At 42.3% G+C, this 25,166-nt stretch overlaps 1 protein-coding gene across 1 annotated transcript in view; it reads right to left on the bottom strand.

Annotated features, from left to right (window-relative positions):
• Positions 1–8,260: 8,260 nt before the first annotated feature.
• Positions 8,261–25,166, bottom strand: part of PRKACA (protein kinase cAMP-activated catalytic subunit alpha) — a 42,576-nt gene continuing 25,670 nt past the window's right edge. The window contains exons 2-10 of the mRNA XM_060764894.2: positions 24,125–24,186; positions 21,784–21,912; positions 21,598–21,696; positions 18,231–18,313; positions 16,243–16,369; positions 15,686–15,781; positions 15,441–15,563; positions 11,292–11,456; positions 8,261–10,020 (exon numbers count right to left, since the gene is read on the bottom strand). Coding sequence (XP_060620877.2) covers positions 9,895–10,020; positions 11,292–11,456; positions 15,441–15,563; positions 15,686–15,781; positions 16,243–16,369; positions 18,231–18,313; positions 21,598–21,696; positions 21,784–21,912; positions 24,125–24,186 — 1,010 coding nt within the window. The 3' untranslated portion in view covers positions 8,261–9,894. The remainder of the gene's footprint in view (positions 10,021–11,291; positions 11,457–15,440; positions 15,564–15,685; positions 15,782–16,242; positions 16,370–18,230; positions 18,314–21,597; positions 21,697–21,783; positions 21,913–24,124; positions 24,187–25,166) is intronic.

Genomic DNA, 25,166 nt, shown 5'->3' on the forward strand with positions numbered 1-25,166 from the left:
GCCAGGGGGTGAGGGATGCCAGCCACCAGTCCTCATCCAACACACTGACGCTTCTCAGTGGCTGTCCAAAGAAATCCTAACAATGCCTGTCCATTATAGAGCCACTGCTCTTCTATCAGGTCTGGATCTGTTCCCTAAACCTTCATGATACCAAATAGTATCTGAAATATGTGGAAAATAGGAGCTCAACATGTCGACAGAGGCCTAACTCCAACTACTAGTCCCAATTAGCATAGATGCACTGGATCAATTACTGAACAGTAAGTTGGCACAAAACACATGCCCCATTGATTCAATATGTCCACTTTAATTGGGATGAGGAATGAAATTTAACTCGTTATCTTTCCTCGGTGACTAGACAAAAACGAATGAACGTCCACACAAACAACTGAAGTCTTGTTGACGCATGTACTCTGCTTCCTTCAGGCTGGAGCCCTTTGTGGCCAGCAGTTTGGTATATGCCTGATCAAAGGCCTCCCAAGCATCAACCCAAGGCTCATAGTCACCAAGGCTGGCTGGCTGTTATTTCGGCACAGCAGGTTAATCACCAGCTGCAGCTGCAGTAAATCTTGCCAACCAAAAGGTTGACAGTTCGAAGCCAGGTCAGGGTGAGCGCCTGACCTTCAGCCCAGCTCCCTCACCCACTTAGCAGATGGAAAACAGCAATGTGAGGTGAATAGGAACCACATTAATTGGGGAGGTATTTAAGGCATGTGCTCCATACAGTCATGCCGGCTACATGACCTTGGAGGTGTCTATGGACAACGCTGGCTCTTCGGCTTAGAAATGGAGATGAGCACCACACCCCAGAGTCAGACATGACTGGACTTAATGTCAGGGGACTACCTTTACCTTTACCTATTTAAGGCATAGGGCATTTGGGAAGAAAGTTTACAAACATAACTCTTCGGCAAGGAGATGGAGCGACAGCACCACCTGTGACCGGAACCGAGCAAGGCCTCCAAAAGATGGCAAATAATGAGAAAAAGCCTAAATGTACCTCTATCTGTTGTCAGTCTTGTCATTATATAATTGGCCTAGGATGTTTGCCATATATGTGTTCTGTGACCCGCCCTGAGTCCCCTACAGGGTGAGAAGAGTGGAATATAAGTACTGTAACTAAATAAAGAAATAAGCAATAGTGCTTCTCCCTTGCACTAAAAACTGAATAACAAATAACAATTTGATATACTTTTATGATAGCCAAGATCAGCTACTGCAGGTGCCTCACTTTCCCCAAAGATAGGGATGGCTTGCAGTCATCGAATGTGCCGTGCATCAGCTAGCATTCAGGTATAGCAGGGGTGGGCAAAGGTAGCTATCCAGCTTTGGAAGTGAATTGGCCCGTTTGCCATCCAGGTGGGAAGATCTGGAGGGCCAATTATCCACTCGCCTATAGTGCTCAATTTCACCCACTTCAAGGAAACTACATCTTGCTGGCTTCAGTGTTCTTGGCCCTGTTCTCTACAATCTCTTTTGGAATGAGGCTAGCCCAGTGGTTCTCAATCTGTGGGTCCCCAGATGTTTTGGCCTTCAACTCCCAGAAATCCTAACAGCTGTTAACTGGCTGGGATTTCTGGAACTTATAGGCCAAAACACCTGGGGACCCACAGGTTGAGAACCACTGGGCTAGCCTATCCTCTTCACTCATTCAATCCTGAAAGAAATAACTACCTCTTTCCCCTTAATACAAGTTAATTTCAGAGCAGGATAATTGTTGTAACATGCCACACAACTATGGATGTGTGGATTTCCAGCATTCCATTACCTCTGAGGATGCCTACCATATATGCAGGTGAAAGGTCAGGAGAGAATGCTTCTAGAACATGGCCATACAGCCCAGAAAACTTGTTGTCTATTCGTTCAGTCACTTCCAACTCTTTGTGACCAGCCCATGCCAGAGCTCCCTGTTGGCCATCACCACCCCCAGCTCCTTCAGAATCAAGCCAGTGACTTCAAGGATACCATTAATCCATCTTGCCCTTGGTCAGCCCCTCTTCCTTTTTCCTTCCATTTTCCCCAGCATCATTGTTTTCTCCAAGCTTTCTTGTCTTCTCATTATGTGACCAAAGTACTTCATCTTGGCCTCTAATATCCTTCCCTCCAATGAGCAGTCAGGCTTTATTTCCTGAAGTATGGACTGGTTGGATCTTCTTGCGGTCCAAGGCACTCTCAGAATTTTCCTCCAACACCACAGTTCAAAAGCATCTATCTTCCTTCACTCAGCCTTCCCTAAGGTCCATCTCTCACATCCATAGGTTACTACAGGGAATAGTAACTTACAGCAGCCCAATTACTCTGAACTGACCCAAAATCAAAATACAGTGGAAGGGGATGGACTTTGTCAATGAGATCTGGCATGCATCCCAGAGAGAGATCCAGAAAACAGAAACACATAACAAGGAGGTTGCTGGTCTACACACATCTATTACAATGTACACTAACAGCTTTGTTTTACACCAAAGGGGCAAGAGAGAAATACAGAGCTCAGAGACACTTTATGAGTGCAGCTATAATATGCCCTGCTAGTTGTTTTTTGTTAAAAATTGAAAGCAAAATTAGGGGCCCAAATGTGTGCCTTTTAGGGTCCCATCTAACCTTGCCATGATAATTTAAACAGCATTATTCAACATTTATTTATTTTGTATCAAAAGCATTGCATATAAAACTGATAAAAATAGAAGGAGCACAAGCAGCTAAATATCTTTTGGCCAAAAAGGGTCAACAGTAACCATATTGTTTGTGGCCTCAAACAATTCTTCTGTACATGAGGCAGGACACTGCGGACAAGCACACAGATGCAGAGTTGTCTGTTCTGCTCCACAGTCACACAAGGTGGAGGATTCTTTTGGGTAGTGCCATTTTGCCAGATTGTCTTTCGATCTTCCCACTCCACTTCGCAATCCACATATAGTCCAGCAATTATACCAAGGCAGTAATTTTTAGAAAGATTCCAGACATATTGCATTCTTCTACTACATTCTTCTGAATGCTTTCATCGGTGCCACACAATTGTCTTGCAACAGAAGAATATGCAGGCTACCTTGACCCATGATTTCCATGCTAGAGAGATTGAATGCTAATAGGCATTGTGGACCATAGCAACTGTAATCATAGCCCCTCCCATTACTGATGGGAAACAGAAGCCGCTTCTACACTGACACTATAATGCAGTTTGAAGTTGACTTGAGGTTGTGGTGGCCACACAAAGCACACTGCCAATGTGTGCTGCAACGTACATCAAGGATAATACGGCACTTTTTAAAAGTCCCATTAAAATCCAAGTTTAGCCAAAAATGAACTGCAGCTGTTTTCTGTACAGATTTCAAGTGAAATTGGCTATGCAAATTGCAGAGTGCATAATAATAATAATAACAACAACAACAACACTTTATTTATATCCTGCCCTATCTCCCCAAGGGGACACAGGGCAGATTCCAGCATATACAGGAATATGCATACATTCAATGCCTCAAAACAATGAAATACAGATACATAAAGATAAAGGCTTCTCCTTCATCTCCGGCTCTGGAGGGTAGCACTCATCTCCATTTCTAAGCTGACGAGCCTGTGTTGTCTGTAGACACCTCATGTGGCTGGCATGACTGCATGGAGCACCATTTACCTTCCCACCGAGGCCATACCTATTGATCTACTCACATTTGCATGCTTTCAAACTGCTAGGTTGGCAGGAGCTGGGCCTAACAGCGGGAGCTCACCCTATCTCACAGATTTGAGCCGCCAGCCTTTCAGTCAGCAAACTCAGCAGCTCAACCGTTTGACCCATTGCACCACCGCAGCCCCTCATATACACCTTCCTTTGCTGAAGAAATTATAGACCAGGGAGCTGCCAAGAAACAGCCCAAGATCATGTCAGCAGGAGGGAGTTGTTTGAGCCCCTGAGAAGGGAATTGATTGCCTCTGCTCCTGTCACTTTTCCCTTTTTGTTTCACCCCATATGCCTCTGGTGACCTGATGAGCATTACCTTGGGAAATGGGGGGACGGGAACAGACCTGCAAACCAGTTTGAGGCCAGGTTTCACATTAAATGTAATCACCTTACTTGCCTCAAATTGGTTCTAGGCCTGCCAACCAAATCACCCTGCAGAGAAACTGGTTCCTTTTGAACCAGTTCCCAACTGGATTCTAGTATCAGTGTAGAAGCGCTCAGGGGCTCAGAAAAGGATCTAGGATCTTCACCAAGTGAGTCAGCAACAGGAAATGTTTAAGAGTGCAGCCAGCTCATTTCCTTAGCCATTCACCTTCCAACTGTGGGAATAAATTAAATACTCCAGATTTGTTTTGGTTAAAAAAAACCCTCATCTATCCCCATGTTTAACTTTAAATTTCAAATTAAGTCAAAATAATGAGCTGTCCTAAACAGAAGAATTTGTGCTCCCAAGAGGTTTCCAGAGCAACTACTTGGAAATATTTCAGTAGAATCTTAGATAAATTTTCTTATGTGAAGTTTTCCCTCAAGCATACATTTCAAAGATACCAGGAGTAACTGGTAAACATACAGCTTGGTTACAGGATAGAATGAGATATCCCCTTGTGAGGAACTTTCACACTTATATGGATTCCTACATAAACTTTGTATCCAGTCTGTGTAAACACACACACACACACACATCACTAGATGGGTAGGTAGGTCTTATTGTTCTTATGTGCCTTCGTTTGCAATTTGTGGTGATCCTAAGATGAATCTACTGCATGGTTTTCTTGGCAAGATTTGTCCAGAAGGGCATTTGCCTTCCTCTGAGACCGAGTTTGATTTGCCCAAGGTCACCGACCTGATTTCCATGGCTGAAAAACTGGGATTTGGTATCTCGATTCCAGAATTTTAGTCTAGCACTTAGATTACTACACTGGCTCAGTTCCTCTTAAATCTTGCTACAACATGCTGATCCAGCTTTTAAAAATAATTTTAAGTATAGGTGTTCCATTTTACACATTGTGATATACTGTAGAGCCTCGCTTATCCAACCTTTGCTCATCCAACATTCTGTATTATCCAACGCAGCCTGCCTCCTGCCTGAATCCACAGCTGTTTCAATACATTGCGATGTTTTGGTGCTAAATTCCTAAATACAGTAATTACTACATAACGTTATCGTGTATTGAACTGCCTTTTCTGTCGATTTGTTGTAAAATATGATGTTTTGGTGATTAATTTGTAAAATCATAACATAACTTGATGTTTAGTAGGCTTTTCCTTAATCCCTCCTTATTAGCCAATATTTTCTCTTATCCAACATTTTGCTGGCCCGTTTATGTTGGATAAGTGAGACTCTACTGTATGTCACTTTCCCTATAAACATTTTAATCCTTATATATTTTTCCTAAAATTACATATTAGCAAATCCCTACATTCCTCCCACCTACAAAAACTAAAATAGTATGTTTAAAAATAAATAATAAAATTTAAAACTGTTTTTCACCTCAGATTAGTGCATCATTATGTCTTGTCCCATTTATCATACTATATATAAGACGTTTCCTTCTATCTTTTAACTTCATTTAAATTTTCAAAGATATATAAATTATTATGACATTATTGTAGCTTGGACATTGTTCCCATCAGAGTATGTCTGTAAGGTTCAAAAGCCAATCGGCGCCTTCTGTGCTTGACTTTTTCTAGTTTATTTTGTCTATATAGTATTATTGTTAGAAGGGCCTATCAATTAATATGCATTGTCAAACTGAAGGCATACAAGAATTATTTGGCTGTGTTTGGATTACAACTTCAACATACCTGCTTTCCCATTTTGTCTCTCAATAATGGCAACCTTTAAAAATGTTTCCTTATGAGCCACCATGTTGGGTCCTATTATAACAAACAGGGCCAAGGATGGCAACTTTCCAACTTTACTCCCACATCCATGCCAATTAAGCCCCCACTAACTATCTTAATAGCAGGGTTTAGAGAACAATTTAGAGAGGACAAAAATATGTGTTAAGAGGCAAGTGGTTAGGAGAAGTGTCCATTCATATAACACAAGCCTAAAATCTAATTCTAGATCTAAATGCCCCGAGAATAACAGACCCTGCCTGATCTTGGAAGAGGGCGAGCCCAAGATAGTTATTGGATGGAGAACTGTCAGAGAGCACCAGGGGCTGTTGGATCTGTTTCAGCAGAAGACAATGGCAAACGACCTCTGTGTGTCCCAAAAAATCCTATGAGAGGTTCACAAGTCGATAAGTAACTTGAAGGGAAATATATAAACAAAATCCAAATGTTTATCCCACTAGAATAGATTTTTAAAAAAGTGATGGGAGTTACTTACGTTTTGATTCAAGCCATGGTATATATACACTATTTCCATCTCTGGTCAAAACAGCATTCATGCTTTTGAAACAATATAAGAGCATTTACCAAGAGGCAAAATGACACGTTTTTATCAAACGATCTTGAGTGATTTTGGGAAAAACAATCAAGTTTTCTACTTTAGGCCAGAAAAGGAAAGTGTCAAAAAAGATCCTCTAAGCAACTCTCCTGAGAAGTCCTACATTTCAGTGAACTGGATAAGCAACAAGGGTAATTCAAAAGTAGAGATAGCATGACGTAGCTGTGGAGTCCTTGATATACACAGAACGGCTGTTGGCTCTCAAAGAGGTGGTTCCTTTCTCGCTTTCCACTCTACCTTTATTCCATTGCTTTGTTTGAACTTGGAGATCTCCCAAGTCAGAAGCAGTAAAACTAGGCACATATATCCATTGTAAGAAAGAAGTCTGCAGCAACATAATAAAATTGTCTAGAACATAATGCCAATAACTTGTGCTAGTGTATCACAAATCTTAGTAGTCTAGGGGAGAAAGAGAATCCACCTTTTCCTAGGCAAGCGATAAAAAAACTACACTCTTGAGTCAATAGCAAAGTTAGGTTTGAGTCAACTATTCCGACAAGCTAGGCAATCTTATTTCAGCTATGAATGGAAGAGAAAAATTTGAAATCCAAATGGAAACTGTGCAATGCTCTGCTGGTGTTGTACATTTGGTAGTTAAGGAGTTCACTACTGATCTTACTACTGTTATTGTTATTATTGTTTAGAAATTTTTAAAAATCGTGGCCGAGTTCTTAACATTCAGAACATATTTTTTGCTTGTGATTTCTGTTTTGCCTGCCCAACCCTTCACGACATTGAGCAGATTAATTTTGCACTGGGAGAAACTGAACAAACACCAGAGTAATTAATTATGTAACTGGACACACATGATGGGACGTATTTCCAATACAGATAACATTGTGTCTTCTTTTTATAATGAGCAGAGTGTGCATTTTCTAAAGACAACATACTTTAGTACAGAAGTATGAAGGCACAGGCCTAGTGAATCTGGCCAGTTGATTACTCTGCCTTTTCATCTTCTCCAAAATGGCAGAAGTGCTCAAGAGAAAAACAGAACTGAACAGTCTCAGTCCCTAATACTGGCATAGAAATACTGATCAGTACTTTCAAAACAATACATTTTTACTAATATGGCTCAAGCAGATCACAACAGCATTCCAGCTCAACCAACCCACACCTTCAGCCACATCAATCAATTCAGAAATGTTGTGAAAAATCCTACTTTGCAGTAGGTTGTGTCAGTGCTGAATTCAATAGTATTTTGGGATACCTGGAAGATTAACAGGTCACCCAGAGCTATCTTTTTTTTTTAGCATCCTGACTGCTTTCCCTCTATTTCAGTGGTTCTCATTTTGTGGTTCCCCAGGTGTTTTGGCCTACAACTCCCAGAAATCCCAGTCAGTTTACCAGCTGTTAGAATTTCTGGGAGTTGAAGGCCAAAACATTTGGGCACCCACAGTTAATTAAACTACTCTATTTAATTGTTTAGATTTGTTGTGAAGTTCAGCTCAGGCCCTCCCTGTTTCTTCTTTCAACCACCCTTGCTCCCTTTTACAAGAACAATTTTGAACTGTGTTTTTTTAAACAAAACTTTATTGGTAATAGTTTCAAATATGTTTACAACAAAGCACACTGTTAAAGAGGAAGTAGGGTTTGTTGTCGCTGTTGTTTTCCTCTGTGAAACAAGTTTTGTTGGATTACATAGAAGTGTGTTTTCTTTTCCGAGGCAGGGAGCGGGTGGCGACTCAGCTCCCCTTCTCCCCAACCCAACCCAGAGTGGGGGGCGGATGAACTTCTTGGTGGGAAAAGGAGTTGGAGAGGCAAGCGAAGCTTGTCTACTCCTCACAGCGCTTCTGTACATGTTATATAATTCATCTACCAATCTAAGAGAAGCCTGCTTTGCTCCTCAGCCACGGAAAGAGAACAGAAGAAACTAAACTGGTGGTGAGTATAGAAAGTGTTTGGAGTGGGGTAGGTGAAGACAGAACACAAAGAGGCATTGCATTGGAAAGGGGAGGGAAAGAGTCAGAACAAATTCAGGGAGAAACACAAGGCGCCCTCCCTCCACACCCTTTGAGCCACAGCTACCTTGGCATCCAGATCTCTCTGAGAAAACTATTCCACAGTGGACGCCACTTCTCATGCCAAGTCAGAACAGGGCACCTCCCTTGTTAGCACTGGTATCAGCTTGCGCGAATTGATAGATCTTCTCAACACCTCTCTGCCCCTTTTCAGTAGGACTAGGCCTTCCATCCACACCCTGTCAGTAGAGCATAAGCACACGGCAAGTGGATGTAGCCCTTGAGGACTAGAGTGATGGAATTTCTGTCACAGGGCTGGAAAGATCCCGATATCATGAGCATGGGGGCAAGGTTTGAAATAGGCTGGGAAAGTCTGTGCACGACTGTATTTTGCCCATCCCAGCTGCTACCAAGAGGGGTAAGCCTGTCTGAGGCACCGCTAGTTAAATACAGATGTTTCCAAGAGCAGACGAGAGCTGGCTTGTTTCTCCTCCACTCTTACAGGGCAGTGGAGCTGTTCTTCAGAGGCATTTTGGATGTGGAGAGGGGATGGGAGAGAGAAGGGGTGTGTGCACATTTAAGAAAGACAAACCAGTCAGGGTCCCTTCTCTTAATACTCCTGCACCAGCTATCAACCAATCACTCCCCCCTCCCCCCCTTAAAGGTATGAGTATTATGCCCTCCCTCCTTCCCACAGACCAGAGGACTAAGATGGGAAATAATTGCCTTTTCTATCCCTCCCCCCAAACCAAATTCTTTACGCTAAAACCCAGCTGTTTTTTTACAGAGTTAAAATTCCTGCTGAATTTTATTTTAAGTGTTCCAGAAACAGAACATATGAAAGCACTGTCCCACCAAGACTGTTAAAACCATTTTTTTAAAGCCAGCCAACTATTTCTTTAAACTTTTCTTTAAAGTTAATAAAAGGAGCCTAGGGAAAAACATTGATAAAAGGACAGGCTTGTCCTACAGGGCGAGGGGAGAAGGCTGGGCCATTAACCCATGCAGTGCTGGTCTGAACACCAAAGTGCCATCTGGATGTGTTTACTTCTTGCCCTCCCCCCTCTAGAATTATTATTATTTTTTTGCAATGCCCCATGAACCAAACCTTATAGGTGAGGATGAATTGCAAAATACCCCCTTTCCCCTCAAAAAAAGAAAAGAAAAGAAAAGGAGGGGGGAAAGCCATCAATAAACCAGGGATTGTTTGATTTGGGTTTGTGTATGGGTTGGAGTCAGTGTGAGGAAGAAGGGAATTTGTTTAAAACCTGCCTGAGAGTGCCTGGGAACCACCTTGCAGCTTGCGGTGGGAGGCGGATGGAGGGCCCCTTTGAGACTCCTCCCTTTTCTACAGCTTCAAAATTAACTCCCCTTTTTCTTTCTTCTTCCCAAACAGATCCTGGTGAACCCCAACACTCTCCCACCTCCCAAAATTAACATATAGGCAAGGAACTCTGGCCCTTGGGCTGATCAAATCCAGCCCTTCCTTTCCCTGGGCACACAAAGCAAGGGGGAGGGGGCTGGCCCTAAAATTCTGCAAACTCCTTGGCGCACTTCTCCGTGATGGACACTCGGATCTCCTCTTCCTCATAGTCGTCAAAGTTACTTGTATCGCCAGGGCCTTTGCACTTTGGTATAAAGGGGGCTTCCACCTGGAAAGCAGAGGGAACAAAGGAACAGCTTATCGTGGGCCATCGTCTTGGGGCATTTATTATACAAGAAGCCCAATCTGAGCTTCAGCAAACCGAAAACAAACCTTTAAAAACAGATGAGCTGGAAAACACAGGGATTTGCGCTCAGCCATGGAAGGGGCTGTACCACTCTATGGCAAGTGAGAACCACTTCAATAGCCAGGAGGCCCAGTGGCATATCTCAAATTCAGCTGGACCCACTGAAGAAGCCTGAAGGAGCTGTGTGTCTCTTTGTAAGACACATGCTTATCTATCTGTTTATAAAGAGGGGACTTCAGAAAAGTCTGGAAAGGAGATTGGAATCACAGAATCATATAATCATTGAGTTAGAAGAGACCTTGTGGCCATTCAGTCCAACCCCCTGGCAAGAAGGAAAATCACATTCAACGCACTCCTGACAAATGGCTATCCAGCCTCTGTTTAAAAGCCTCCAAAGAAGGAGCCTCCACCACAATCTGGGGAAGAGAATTCCACTACTGTTCCACAGTTCTTTCTAACTGTGGGAGTTGTTCAGCAGTGGAACTGTGGACACCTCTCTTCTACTAACTTCTACTAACTACTACTAGGAGTCAGCACACCTGCTTCCAAAGCAGAGATGAATCCAATTCTTGCATAGACGTCCAGTCTACAACTAACCCAAATCTACAGTCTCAATCTCCAAAGGTGCCTTCAGATGGATCATAGCAGACACAGGGGAAGCCCGACCCACCAGATCATGCTGGAGTTAAATTCCTATTATTCCTTTCCATCAGTTACATGGGAAAAGGTTGAGGAGTTGCAGTCCAGCTGTCTGCCTTTAACTATAGGTCATAAAACACTACCTTAGTATCCTTAACGGATCCAGGAGAAAAAGTGAAGTTTTCAATCTACTTCATGAATGATAGGTCTAGCAACAACTACTCAGCTTGGCAGTATAGAAGAGGCCTGAGTCCTACAAGGTTAAACATTGCTAGTACATTCTTCTGTAGGCCTAGTGAAGTTGTGGAAGATGAACGAGGTAATGTTTACACCATCTTTTGAGAAATTCAAAACAAGCATTTATGTTGCCATATACTTTATGGCTCAAAAGGAACTTCTTTGGCCATCTGGATCCAGATGGTATTAATTATATACTTTATGGTTCAAAAGGAACTTCTTTGGCCATCTGGATGCAGATGGTATTAATTCTCTGATGCGGGTGGATGCCTGCAAGGTACTATAATGGGGCCCTGTGCTTTGGCCCTACGGCTCACCTTCCGTTGGTAGATGGCAATCCAATCAGTGGTAACAAACCACTTGTGGTTCTTGATGTCATTAACTCCATTTTTGAGGTTGCCAAAGCGTTTGGTGAGGTCTACCTGGAGCAAGTTACGCAACAGATCCTTCAGGTCTGAGCTGAAGTGAGAGGGGAAGCGAACCTGGATACAAAGTCAACAACCGGTTAATCATTTTGTCTTCTTGGGAAGTCTTACAATCACAGTTAAAGGAAAGGACAGCAAGTTTGTCATGTTCTATAGTGAAAGATTAATATTCACTGCATGCTTGAAACGGAAAAGTTTGTCACAAGCTTTGGACCTAGAGCATCTTGCACATTTTCAGGAATTCAAGATGCTGTTTCTGCAACAATGTCTAGCTCTCATGGACTTAAATAGAATTACATATGGCTTTTAGCACAGTCTTGATACAGTAGCAGCAAAAAGAGGACTTCCTTTAACCTTTCAAACTTCCTCCCTCTCCAAAGTCTGTTTTAAAATATTGTAACTTACCAATATACCCAGAAAGTCTCATAGCTGCTATTCTGTATTTAGCTCTACTTCAGGCCTAGTCACAACATAAACTGTGACCCAAAAGTAGATGTTTGGGTGATCTGCAATAGACCTGCAAGGACTGTTGACTCCAGGTTATTTTAAACAAGAAAGAAGGTGGCTTTCACCACTATCACCTCTAATTATTTCTGCTGAAACAGAAAATTTGGGGTAACCAAGAGTGGATTTTGGTGAAAGGCTTAAGTGTCCTGTTTGGTTGTGAATGCAATAGAACTCCATGGCAGTTTTGAATCTCATGCCAGTCAATCTTGCAAAAATAATAATAATTTGATTTCACATTTTATTTTATTTTATTTTAGAACAGGGCTTGCAATTTTCCCTTAAAGGAAGACCCAACCTCTTCCAATAGCTAGAATTATTATTCATTGTATTTGGCTGGGCTGCAATCATGACGGCCTCATCTGTAATCCTCAGTTATTATTTCTTGGTCTGTTTTCCTAAACTGGGAGCCAAAGCCTAGAGTTAAAAGTACTTTACTTTCCCTTTGAACAGCAGAACTGATTCAGCTATACAATTAATTTTCAGTATGATGCTCTATTATTTATTTAAAATAATGATATAGATATCCTACCTTTCTGCCAAAGTGTTCAGGATAATGTAAGGGGCTCCTTCCATTTTGTTTTTATAGCAACACTGTGAAGTAGGTCAGGCCAGGACAGTGTGATTGGACCAAGGTCACCTAGTTAGCTTCACAGCTGTGTAAGAATTTTAATCTAGATTTCTATCCCTGCTCCAGTACACCAATCAGGTTTCCCCATTTTGGTGCACCCCAGAAGGGTTAAAACTGTAATGCCCAGAATACCTTAGCTGGGCAGGCTACAGACTTGGGATGAGGGCTTGCAGTTCAGTACAACAAGACAGCACCAGGTTGGAAAGGCTGCTTAACCACTACACCTGTACCACTTAATTAATTGGCTTAATAGAGCTATTATGATGCAGAAATCAAACATAAAACATCACAGGTCCAACTATGATGACCTTACTCTCAAGAAAAATTACAACTACTTCAACCATTTAGGACAAAGCCTTTGCTGAAGGACATTGCAGGATCCATAATATACCTGCAGAAATTTCAGTTTAGAAGTGAACCATGGCAGTTATTAGTATTACAGAAAGTGGCACACAAAACACAACAGAAGATTACCACAACACAGTTATTCCACAATAAAGGCATGACTAAATTCTGATGAACTGTTGAGCAGTTTGGACCAGTGTTGCTCCTGCCCTAAAACTCTGGCGGAAGTTACATGAGAAACCAAGGTGTGTATACATGGGACTCTTTCATATTTTTTAAGAAAATGGCTGGAGCAGGAAGTAGTTGGGGGGAAATAAAGAGGGTATGCATATTTTGAGAAACCTGGCAAGTCCCAGCTTAAGACAGCTGAAAGTCTGGATCTGCATACCCCTATCTGATGATAAAGATTATCTCCTAAAAGGATAAGGGCAGCATGCCCGCACCATCTTTGATTCCTGCATTAGTTCCCCCGCCCCTTCTTGTTGTTGTTTTTGGGGATTGGTGAGTCAGGTGGTCACCAAACATCTAGATCTCTCTAGGTTGTTAACATTCTTGTTGAGGTCTTTCCCACTGAACAATAATTACCTGTAACCATGATTCCACATTAACTGCCATGGCTCCATCCTATGAAATCCTGGGATTTGGAGAAGGTGGGGGTGGTTATGATTTATACTTTATATCCTGCTTTTTCTCCAAAAATGGAAAGTATATTTGGCAAACCAGAACTCTCAGGATTATGCAGAATGAAGCCATGGTAGTTTAAAGTGGAATTACAGCGCTCTATAAAGGCATTGTGGGAAAGGGTTTGGAGAATCCCTCCTTGGTCATCCTTTCCCCAACCCAAGCTTTTAGGATATATTATAAATGAAGGGAGCAAGATTACTCAACATTCACAGTTTTACAATTACAGCGGGGTGAGTTGGGTACCTCCCCTTTTCCTTGGTTTAACTTTTAACCCTCAGCAGAGCACCTTACATGGTCTGATGATCATTTTAAGAAAAAGAACAAAACTAGGGGAATGAAGCCCACAAGAGAAAAAGAGACAAACATCCAGATGCCAGTCTTTATTAGCCAAATAATGTTTCAGCCTCCCCTGAGGCCTTCTTCGGCAGGCTATATAAAATCAGAACAGCTGGATTTTTCAGTCTCAGAAATATTTGCAGATTTGATTTTACATGATCTTCTGAAGAAGGCTTTAAGTGTTTCCACAGGGTGAAATGTATTGGCCTTTATCACGAATAAAAGGTCATTTCCCAAGCATCTTTACGCATGTTTCTTTCCCCCTTTCCTAGTTTTGTGTATTTTAATATGCATTTAAAGAGATATGTTTTGGTGGGTAGCTTTTATAGAGGTACATTTTAATATGTATATTTGTGATTTTTTGCAGCGTTTATGTGTTTTAATTGTTCTGTAACCCGCCTCGAGCCATGAGGAGAGGCAGGTAAGAAATGAAATGATGATGATGATCATTATTTGATACACAAGAAGATTAGTACACTTTTGTATTTGATCACATGTCAGATACTTCCCAAGCACCTAGAACTCTGTGATATATCAGCAAATAATGTGTGCAGATCCAAGTAGGGAGGCCTTTTGCAGCTGACAGATGGTAATTTTGTCAGCGCATATTATTTTTAAATGCAAGCCAAGTGTGCCGATCACAACTGGGACCACCTTGACTGGCTTGTGCCAGAGTCTTTGCAGTTCTATCTTTAAATCCTCATATTGTGTGAGCTTTTCCAGTTGCTTCTCATCAATTCTGCTGTCACCTGGGATTGCAACATCAATGATCCATACTTTGTTTTTTCCCCATTATTGCAAGGTCAGAAGTATTGTGCTCCAAAACTCTGTCAGTCTGAATTCTCAAATTCCAGAGTTGTTGTTCTTGTTGTTGTTGTTATTATTACTACACCAAATTGTGATTATCATTTTAAGACCCAGCACTATTCCTACATCATATGATGCTCCCCAGTCTTAACTGGGAGGCATCATATTACAAAATATAACAGACACTGGCCCAGCATTTTAAACTATCCATGTTAAAATTCTGTCCTCAGAAAACCGCATTCAACTGAGTAGAATTTCTTCTCAGATTATTTATTCACCACAATGCAGACTAGAATTCTAAAGCGTATTTAAAATATAATGGAATTTGAGTCTCCATAACCTAGTCAGCATAATTCTTCTCCACTAAAGAAAGCCAGGTACTACATATAAAATACCCATGTAGATTACCAGTTCTTTTGTTAACTTGAGGGTGGGGAGCTTTGAGTACTGCCAGAGACCCAACTGGGAAATATAATAAGGAAAAGCACTGTCTCATTGATAGTGTCTTGAACTGCACTCAGTCCACCATTCTCCTGGCAGGTAAAGGGCATGCTCATGCATCACTGAATACCAGGTATGTTTATGCTTTGCAACAACATTAATAGAGAAACATATTGGCAGTTCCCGATGTGGCCTTATGGCAAAGACTATCGTTTCTGCCATGTACGAGATAGCCACCATCTTATAAACCCACTGCTATCACATCCACACAAGCCTCTCTACTGAAATGTTACCTTTCCAGAGACAATTTTCTCATAGATCTGAATGGGCTGGTCTGCAAAAAATGGAGGGTATCCAGCTGCCATCTCGTAGATGAGGACTCCCAAGGCCCACCAGTCTACAGCTTTGTTATAACCCTGCAATAGGAAAGCAGGCTCAGATCACAAACACCAAGGATGAGTAGCACATCACTGGAAACTATAAGAAGAATTAGGAGATCCCTGCTATCATGCATTATTGCTGGAGACAGGTAACTCGCCTTGCTCAGAATGATTTCAGGAGCCAGATATTCTGGTGTTCCACAAAGGGTCCATGTTCGGCCTTTCACTCGTTTGGCAAAGCCAAAATCTGTTACCTGAGGATAAGAGAAACAAAAAGCACCGTTTGTTTGGAAAACAGAAGTAGAAACACGTGAAGAGAAGATGTTTAAGTTGGGAAATGCAGAAAAGGGAATCAATTGTGTAACATATCCAAAATAGACATATTTGCCAGGGATAGGGAAAACATAACATCTGGTAATTTGGAGCGTTTTGGTAAACCAAGTAAGTAGGGCTTTGTGTGTGGTTCTAGGCTGAAGTGTCACATTTCCCCTAAACCCAAATAACAGGATGATCTGATCCTCCCATCCTCCTCCTTTTTTGGGCAATTGTATCATATTCATAAGAAATGACTTATATTTGGAAAAACTCATCATGTCTTAAAGTGTTAATTGCTTCAAATGCTCATAGGAACTACATGCCCAGACATACTGAAAAGGGCAGAAATGTCCATGACAGAGGATGAGAGGACTCACGGGGTGGATGGGAGCCACCTTACCTCAATGTAGCCCTGCTGGTCAATGAGGAGGTTCTCGGGCTTCAAGTCTCGGTAGATGAGATCTAGTGAGTGCAGGTACTCAAAGGTCAGCACAATCTGAGCAGCATAGAACCGGGCATGAGGTTCACTGCAAAAATGGGTTGGGGGAGGGAAAGGAAAGAAGCAGTTTCACAAACCAAACCAATTCACAAACCAATTCCCACCAATGTAAGATGAAACTTGAGTCTCCCAGATTTTGTAGACTTCACTTCTGATAATCCCTGCCCATATGAGTTTGTATTGGCTGGGGCTTCTGCAGGTTGAAAGTTCCTAGCATCTAGAGCAGCATTTCCCAACCTGGGGGTCACAAGGGGGATTCAGAGGGGTCGCCAAAGACCATACACATTTCTGATGGTCTTAGGAATCCTCTTGGTAGAAAAAGCTGAAGATCACTCCGCCTATCCTTCTCTTCCTTTTTAGAAATGGACGGCAAATCCTCCCACCAAAAGCCCTCCACCTGCTCTCTGGATGTAGGTGAACTACAACTCCAAAACTCAAAGTCAATGCCCACCAAACCCTTCCAGTAGTTTCTGTTGATCATGGGAGTTCTGTGTGCCAAGATTGGTTCAATTCTATCGTTGGTGGTGTTCAGAATGCTCTTTGATTGTAAGTGAACTATAAATCCCAGCAACTACAACTCCCAAATGACAATATCAATCCTCCCCAACTCCACCAGTATTCAAATTTGGGCGTATCGGGTATTTGTGCCAAATTTGGTCCAGTGAATGAAAATACATCCTGTAATTCAGATATTTACATTAAGATTCATAACAGTAGCAAAATTACAGTTATGAAGTAGCAACAAAAATAATTTTATGGTTGGGGGTAACCACAACATGAGGAACTGTCTTAAGGGATTGTGGCATTAGGAAGGTTAAGAAACACTGATCCAGAGGATCAAAATGTAAGCATCAATTTGCCTGCACACTTCCCCATCCTGCAATACCATTGAACAGGATATGCCTTCTCCACCATGTCCAATATGGTCTTCCATCCAAAAAAAACAAAAAAAAACAGAACAGGATTCTCCAATTTGGTGCCATCCATGTGATTCAAATTGTAACTGCCATGAGCCTCAAATATCATGGGTAATTGCCACAGTTGACAGGGATGATAGCCCAAATTATCTGAAAGGCACCAGATTGGAGATGCAGAAGTAAAAGCAAGCTTTTATATTACACTCTCTGTGTTACTTGTTAAGTGTCTTACAAAAGACAATAGAGAATAATACCTACAGCCCCCCTTTCCTCAGCCTGATACTCTCTCATTTGTATTCAGTGTCACTCCCAGCCATCAACCCCTTAATGAAAAGCACTGCTCTCCTATGGGCCTGGCACTGTTAAGAAGATGCAACAAAGACCCACATCACCACAATTCCTCGTTTAAAGCAATAATGTGTTATGACACTCCTTCACGTTCATATTTAGGTGCAAGATAGTTAGTGTTTATTTTCAAAATTTATTTCTAGACGTCCTTTTGAATTCCATCTTAAAACTTTAAAACCACTTATAAACATTAAAGAGCAGGAATAAAACAATCTTAAGAGGCAACAGGGCAGACACCTTTTAAATAACTCAAAAACCAAGTGGAAGCAAAATGTTTTAACAACCTGCCTATAGCTGTATGGAAGAAGAGAGTGCTACAATCTGTGTGCTACTTCAGAGGATGTTCCATCCTGTGTTCTCACCAGCCACTTCTCTCTTGGTGATGGGACGCACTGCAGAGCCTCTGAAGCAACTGTCGTATACAGGAGGGCTTGTACTGGAAAACTGGAAAGTTTTACCAGTTTGGCCTTAACTACAGGATTTAAAAAACATACCTTGCACTCCAGGCCCTTCCCACTGTATTAACCCATCTGTGAAACTAAACCAGGAAATCCAGCAGCCAGTTCCTCTGTTCCTATGAGGAGAGACATACGCCCTCTCCCAGTGATGAGAGAGCACACTCACCTGAACCTGCCAATCCGCCGTAGGTGGGAGAACATCTCACCGCCTGGGATATATTCCATTACCATGTACAGATTTGAGTTATCCTGTAAGTGAGTGAAGAAACATAGGAAGTGAGAGTGAGAGTCATAGCAAGTACTGCTTTCTTCCCATTTTTGATCTTACAAGTCCAGGCCACAATTTTCTACTTTCTTGACAAAAGGCTTTTCTATACTGCCTTTCTACAATCATACTCAAGACGACACAAGAGTGTTCCCGTATATACAAGGTATTCTAGAAAAAAACTATACAATGGTTGAGGGTTGGGGCAGAAGAGCTTCCTGTATCAGGTACGCTAATGGACATTTATTTTATGTTAGTTTATTTATCATAATATTTCATATCATATATACGATGAAAAATATTGGCAGTTTATATATGGTTCTAATGAATAACTCCCAATTCATTGAAATTTCAAAGTGTACATACATAAAATCCCTTGTCCTCTCACTTCTATTGATTTGCAAACTCTATCTGCAAAAAGGTTTGCCTGACACAAGATTGTTGTGAACAGCATACAGGTTCTTATTTCCAGTTCTTTATATTACTATGCTTCTTTTCATGGAAAAATTCCTGGGAGCCTTAAAAAGTACCCAAGAAGCCACTTCATACATTACTAAAATGGACTGTTGATCCTCCAGCAATAGTCTCAAACACTGCTTTGCAGTAAGAATGGGATGAATTAGCCATGCAGTCAGGCATCTATTACTGATGCAAAAAGTAAAAATATGTCTTTGGAAGTGAGTCTCATTATTTTTATAGAATGTGTTGCTGGGTAACAATATGTCTATGATTAAGATATGATTCTCATTTTCAGGGTCTAATAGCTGAAATAAATTGTCCAAGATAGCATTTATTTATTCTGATGGATCATTTACAATTGTTTGAATTTTTATTATTAAGTTTTGTCATGATGAATGGAAAACCAGTAAGAGACACTTGGGATACTGGTCAAACGTACAGGTTTGCACAAAGCCTGAAACGGATGATATGTTGATGGTCTCTGGGTAAGACCTTTGATGGCTACAAACCTGTACATTTCTACAATTTAAAAATAGCTATTTCTTTCCTCGTGTAAGTTGTGCCTTTTAAGAACACATTTTAATGCAGGTAAGGTTAAAATCTTTAAAAAACTCTGATCCAGCGCATAGTGAACCATCATGCACTTTAGGACCAGGACAGCTGTCCTATGATACATGCCTATGTACTCACTATAACAACTTCATGTAAGCTTTATTTAGTTTTCCTTATAGCAAATATTTGTATACTTGAAAAAGGCTGTTATGATTTCCAGGAAATGATTTCATGCCACTTTTCACTGTGGCATGGATTCTTCTGGTCAGACCTCACCTGGAATACTGTGTTCAGTTCTGGGCACCACAATTCAGAGGTATGGAAAGGTCTGGAGGCCAAGCCCTATGAGGAGCAGCTGAGGGAGTTGGGTATGTTTAGCTTGGAGGAATAAAGGCTGAGAGAATGGGACATGATAAATACGTTTAAATATTTGAAAGGCTGTCACTAAGGAGGGGGCAAACTTGTTTTCTACTGTTTTAGAGACTAAGACACAACAGAGCAATGGATTTAAATTGCAGAAAAAGAGATTCTGCCTAAACATTAAGAAGAACTTCCTGACTGTAAAAGCTGTTTGGCAGTAGAATATGCTGCTGCCTTGAAATGTGGTGGTGTCTCCTTCTCAGGAGGTTTCTAAGCAGAAGCAGGATGGCCATCTGTTGGGAGTACTTAGTTTGTTCCTGTATGGCAGAGATTTGGACTGGATGGCTCTTGGGGTCTGTTTAAATTATGATTCTAAGCAAAGAATGGAAAAGAGGCAGCCCAAAAAATACAAGAGGTTGAAGGACCTATTGCATAGACCAAGCATGTCCAAAGTCTGTCTCGGGGGCCAAATGTGGCCCCTGTTCAAATTTCCATCGGCTCTCTCTCTTCAGGCCTCCCTCCCTTGCTTCTTTCCTTCCTTCCTCCCTCCCTTCTTTGACTTCCTTCCTCTCTTCGTTCCTTCTTTCTTGGGGATCAGGGCCCTGGGAAAGGCCGGCTCATTAGGAGGAGAGAAAGAGAGATGGCGGCCTCTTGCATCCCTTCACCCTGATTAAGCACTGCCTTCTCCTCGGGTGGCTCCGGCCTCATGCATCCCATCCCAGTGGCTCCTTGTCTTTCTTTCTCTCCTCCCCCACAACCTTTTCTTTATTTCTTTGCAAAGGAAGGCTCTCCAATTATCCTGCTTGCCCCAGACACTCGCCACTGCTGCCACTACTCCTGCTACATGGCCAGGATGGGCAGGCTCTGCAGGATGAGCACCTGTCCGGCTTCCCTCACTCCCTCCTTTCTTCCTCCGCCCCGCCTTCATCCCCATGTTGCCTCTCATGTTTTCCAAAAAGGCTGCCCTTTGCTGAGGTTCCTCCCTTGGGAAGAAAAGGGGAGAGCCAGGAGGCAAATATAAGCTCCCCCCCACCCCACCCCCCGCACAATGAAAGCTCTCTTGACATATAGCCATTCCACCTTTGCTGAAAAACCTCCAGAGAAAGAGAGTCCACCAGACTCCGAGGCAGCATACGCCACTGTCTGAAACAACTTGAAGGCACACAACAACAATTCTAATTAACTTGACTCTCTCATCAGTCAAAAGCAGGCCCACACTTCCCATTGAAAGACTGCTATATGTTGGTTAAAATTGTTCTTTGTTTTATATATTGTTTTGTTCTTTCATGTTTGTTTGGGGGGGGGGGGTTGCACTAAAAATACGACATATGTAGTGTGCATAGAAATGTGTTCATGTTTTTTTCAAACCATAGTCTGGTTCCCCAACAGGCTGAGGGCCCTTGGCTTAAAAAGTTTGGATACCCCTGGCATAGACAGACAGGGATGTTCCATCCCTCTAGGAAGCAACACTTGCCTAGGAAAAGCCAAAGAGGCCCTATAATGCTCTGATGAGCACAAAAGTGTATGGCTAGCAGTCTGTCGGCTTGCTCGAGGTAGTCTGAACCAAGAGACCCACTGCCACTCCCTCCCTGAGGCTGTGATGAAACCCTCAAGTATGCAATATGGCATGGAAAATGAGAGGAGGGGCGTGCTTGTAGAAACGGTGGTGGTTAAAACTCCCCTCCCCATCACAAAATAGGTTGACAAGACAATGTGGAGGCACCACCCTTTGTTCAACTACACAGTGACTCCTATCTGACACTCTGGGTCCGCATATATATTGTACAAGGCACCACAGTATCTTTAGTCCCTTCAGAGGACCAGGAATCCAGTGGGCCGGAGAGAACGAAAAAAATGATAAAAGGAGAGAGACAGAGACCTGCTTAGCATCGCTTACCTTGAAGGAATACTCTAGCCTGACAAGGAATGGAAAGTTCACAGCCTGGAGTATGCGCTTTTCATTGAGGGTGTGCTCAATTTGCTTCAGCTTCACAACCTGGAAGACAGGAAGGGTGTCAACAAAGTCCTTGATTCTCAACCCTTGGCACCCTCATTCTGTGCTCACTGGCAAGCTAAGACTCACTTTCTGCTTGTCAAGGATTTTCATGGCAAAGTAATTCCCTGTATCCTTGTGCTTCACGAGCATCACTCGCCCAAAGGAGCCTGTACCCAGGGTCTTGAGCCGGTCGAAATGATCCAGGCTGGATGTGTTCTGAAAAACAGAGAGAGAAAGGAAGCAGAGGAAGAAATCTGTTTTGGATTCCAAGCTCTATAGAATACATCAACATTTCAGGAATCTTTCAGTGGCCACAAGGACTCAAGATGCTTATTTCACCTGAAAGATGACCCTCTTCAAGCACTGTCATGGGCACTCCTGCCATGGAAGAATAACCATTGTTCCAGAAGAGGAACCTTTCTGTGGCGTGTCAATCTTGAAGCTGTCACCAAGAGCATGCTTGGAGTTAGGAATCACAGTTAAGAATTTACCACCAGAGGGAGCAAAAGACAACAGTTTTGAAAGAGAAAAACACAGCCTTCTAGGAGCCAGCAAAAGGCACAACCTTAATTCACAAAGAGTGGGTATGTACAGCATAGACAACACTGAGAAAGGGGTTGGACCTGATGGCTCCTTCCAACTGAATGGTTGCATAATTGTGAGCATAAAGCATGTGTTGCACTGCAACTCCTATCAACCCTGGCCAGCATGTCTAGAGGAGATTTCAGACTAACATCTGGAGGATTACAATTCCCTCATTGTTGACATACAGCCACAAACATTCAACACACTCTTAATAAACCGAAACAACAGAAAGTGTGTTGCATTAGAGAGCAAGACAAAAGAGTAAAATCATACCAAATAATACTAATTTTAAAAGCACAACTCTATGTAACAGCATGTGTAAGTACAATATCTTACATGGGCAGCAGAAGGGGCAAGACAAACAACAGAAACACCCAGCTTTTAAGGCCAACTCAAAGAGCCATTCTACTGCTATGAAGCTGCATTGTAAGAAAGATTTTCCTGAAATCTAAAGTATAGGAGGTATTAGTGCAGTGGTTCTCAATCTGTAGGTCCCCAGATGTTTTGGTCTACAACTCCCAGGCCAGTTTACCAGCTGTTAGGATTTTGGGGAGTTGAAGGCCTAAACATCTGGGGACCCACAGGTTGAGAACCACTATATTAGTGCATTAGTCAGGGACTCATCAAATATTGTGCCTGTGTTGGTGTGGTGGGAAGTGTATAGTGCAGACATCCTCAAACTGCGGCCCTCTAGTTGTTTGGGCCTCCCTAACAAGCTTGTTCAATTGTCAGGAATTCTGGGAATTGAAGGCCCAAAGAGCTGGAGGTCCGCAGTTTGAGGACGCCTGGTATAGTGCCTATTATCTGAATACGGTCTGCTAACATAAAGGAATAGAAAAGATGGTTCACACACCTTTTCCCATTGTGACCCCTCTTACATCTATATGCAGATGTTGTGCCCCCCACAACATATAGCACATAAATAAAGGAGCCAAGGAGGCTGGAATGAAAGGCATGCTCTTGCGCCTTGCAACCCAGCCTCAGGATGGTTGCAGAAGGAGGGGGAATAGAAGGATTTCCCACTGCGTGTGTGAAAATGGCAGCAGAACCAGACACCAGGCCTGGCAGAATGGAAAGAAGAGCGTGGAAACGTTAAAAGGAGGAAGAGGAAAGGGTTTGAGCCTGGCTCCCATGCACATGACTGGCTCTTTTCTCCTTCCACCTTCTCTTGCTGCTCCTGCCTTCCCTACCAGCTAGCAGTAAATGAACATTTGGAAACTATACTTATCAGACATTCATGAAAGTGAAATTGTTCATGTTTCTAAAAAGCAAAAGTATAATAATATATCCCTGACAATGCAACATCACATATAATTTAATGGGCTCTGATCCCTATATGTGCTGAATATGTAACAAGCACTGATGCCAGTTCTTCCGAAGCTAACTGATGTGGACAGATCTACAATTATTTTTCCAGTGTGTCTGTGACCAAGTACTGTATTTGTGTCACATTTGCACTGTTTCTTGGTAATATACTGTGTGTGTGTGTGTGTGTGTGTGTGTGTGGCACCTAATAGCTTGCAGACTGGCATGAGTCCACGAACCTCTGCTTTTAGTTGTACTAGTTTAGGCCATAGATCTGTTAGGATGATATAAACACAATGTGGAGAACCTGACACCAGGGGTGGAAACAGTGAAGCCTTTTAGATATTGCTGAACTGCAACTCCCAGGATTCCTCACCACTGGCTCTACTGGCTAGACAATTTAACAACATCAGCGGTTTTTTGTCTTACTACCCTAGTGTCACCTTCAAAGTTTGCCTAAAGTGTTTAGAACAATAGTAGTAAGCCCAACCCATGATGCCCAAGGTCAAGGAAAAGAGGGCACACATTACCACCATACCTGTGCTGGGCTCTCCCATTTCTTGAGGAAATCTTCTTTGGCTTTGGCAAGAAACTCTTTCACTGCAAGGAAGCAGAGACAGGGAAATGACATTAGGAGGAGAGAAGGACATTTGAATGACCAAGCTACTGAAAATTTCTGGGGAATCAGAAAGGCTTGTCTAGGAAGCAAGCATCCCTTATATCTGGCCGTTTCTCATTTCTATGAGTGGCATCTTGGAGAAAGTGGTTTGCAAACAAGGAAGTCAGAGGGTAATACTTTCCAGCAAGTACAGATTCCTGGAGAGAAGAGAACAGACATGGAAGTCCCTTTTTTAGTTTGGCCATTATATTTTAGAACTGGATAGAGCAATTGCTGACCTGTGGTTGTGCACCCAATAGAAATTTACTCAGGAAATCTATGTGACAAGTGGAGGTCCAAACCTATCCTGGAATAAAGAAGTTGGTCAACCCTGATTGAAATCTTTGATCGCCTGACTTTAGATCTACCAACATGTTGTTCATTTGGGGGAGATCCATAATTATTACACACCACAGGGAACTTCAGTCCACACCAGGATCACAGTTATTTCACTGAGAAGAGACAACTGTTAAATCTTTGGGAGAAGAATCAGAAATCCAATTCCTTTCTCCTTAAATCCAAGTTTAAGACTTTTAAGAAGACAGATCCCACTGAAAACAGCAAGACCAGATCTAAATCCTGATGCATGTTGTTTGTGCAAACATAATTTTCACCAGGATGACCTTCTCAGCAGGTACTCTCCATGCAAAAATCAAAATATACTTCAGGAACTGAGCTTTTAAAACTGGAAGATGTATGCCCTGGCAGCAATTCCCCTCACAGAAAACTTGACATGCCAAAGCTCCAAACTTATTTTTGGAACAGGCAATGGCAGGTCATCTTCCAAGAGTGAAGCTCAGAGGAAAACTCTGGGTATGGACCAAGTCTTCTGGGGCTCAGCCAACACTCTAGCATGCTGTGACTCTAAAGGGTAGGGGCTCTGGAAGCCATGAGTGAACAGCTGTGGAAAAACTAGCTCCCT

The sequence above is a fragment of the Anolis sagrei genome, chromosome 2 (assembly GCF_037176765.1).
Source record: "Anolis sagrei isolate rAnoSag1 chromosome 2, rAnoSag1.mat, whole genome shotgun sequence".
NCBI lineage: Eukaryota > Metazoa > Chordata > Lepidosauria > Squamata > Dactyloidae > Anolis > Anolis sagrei.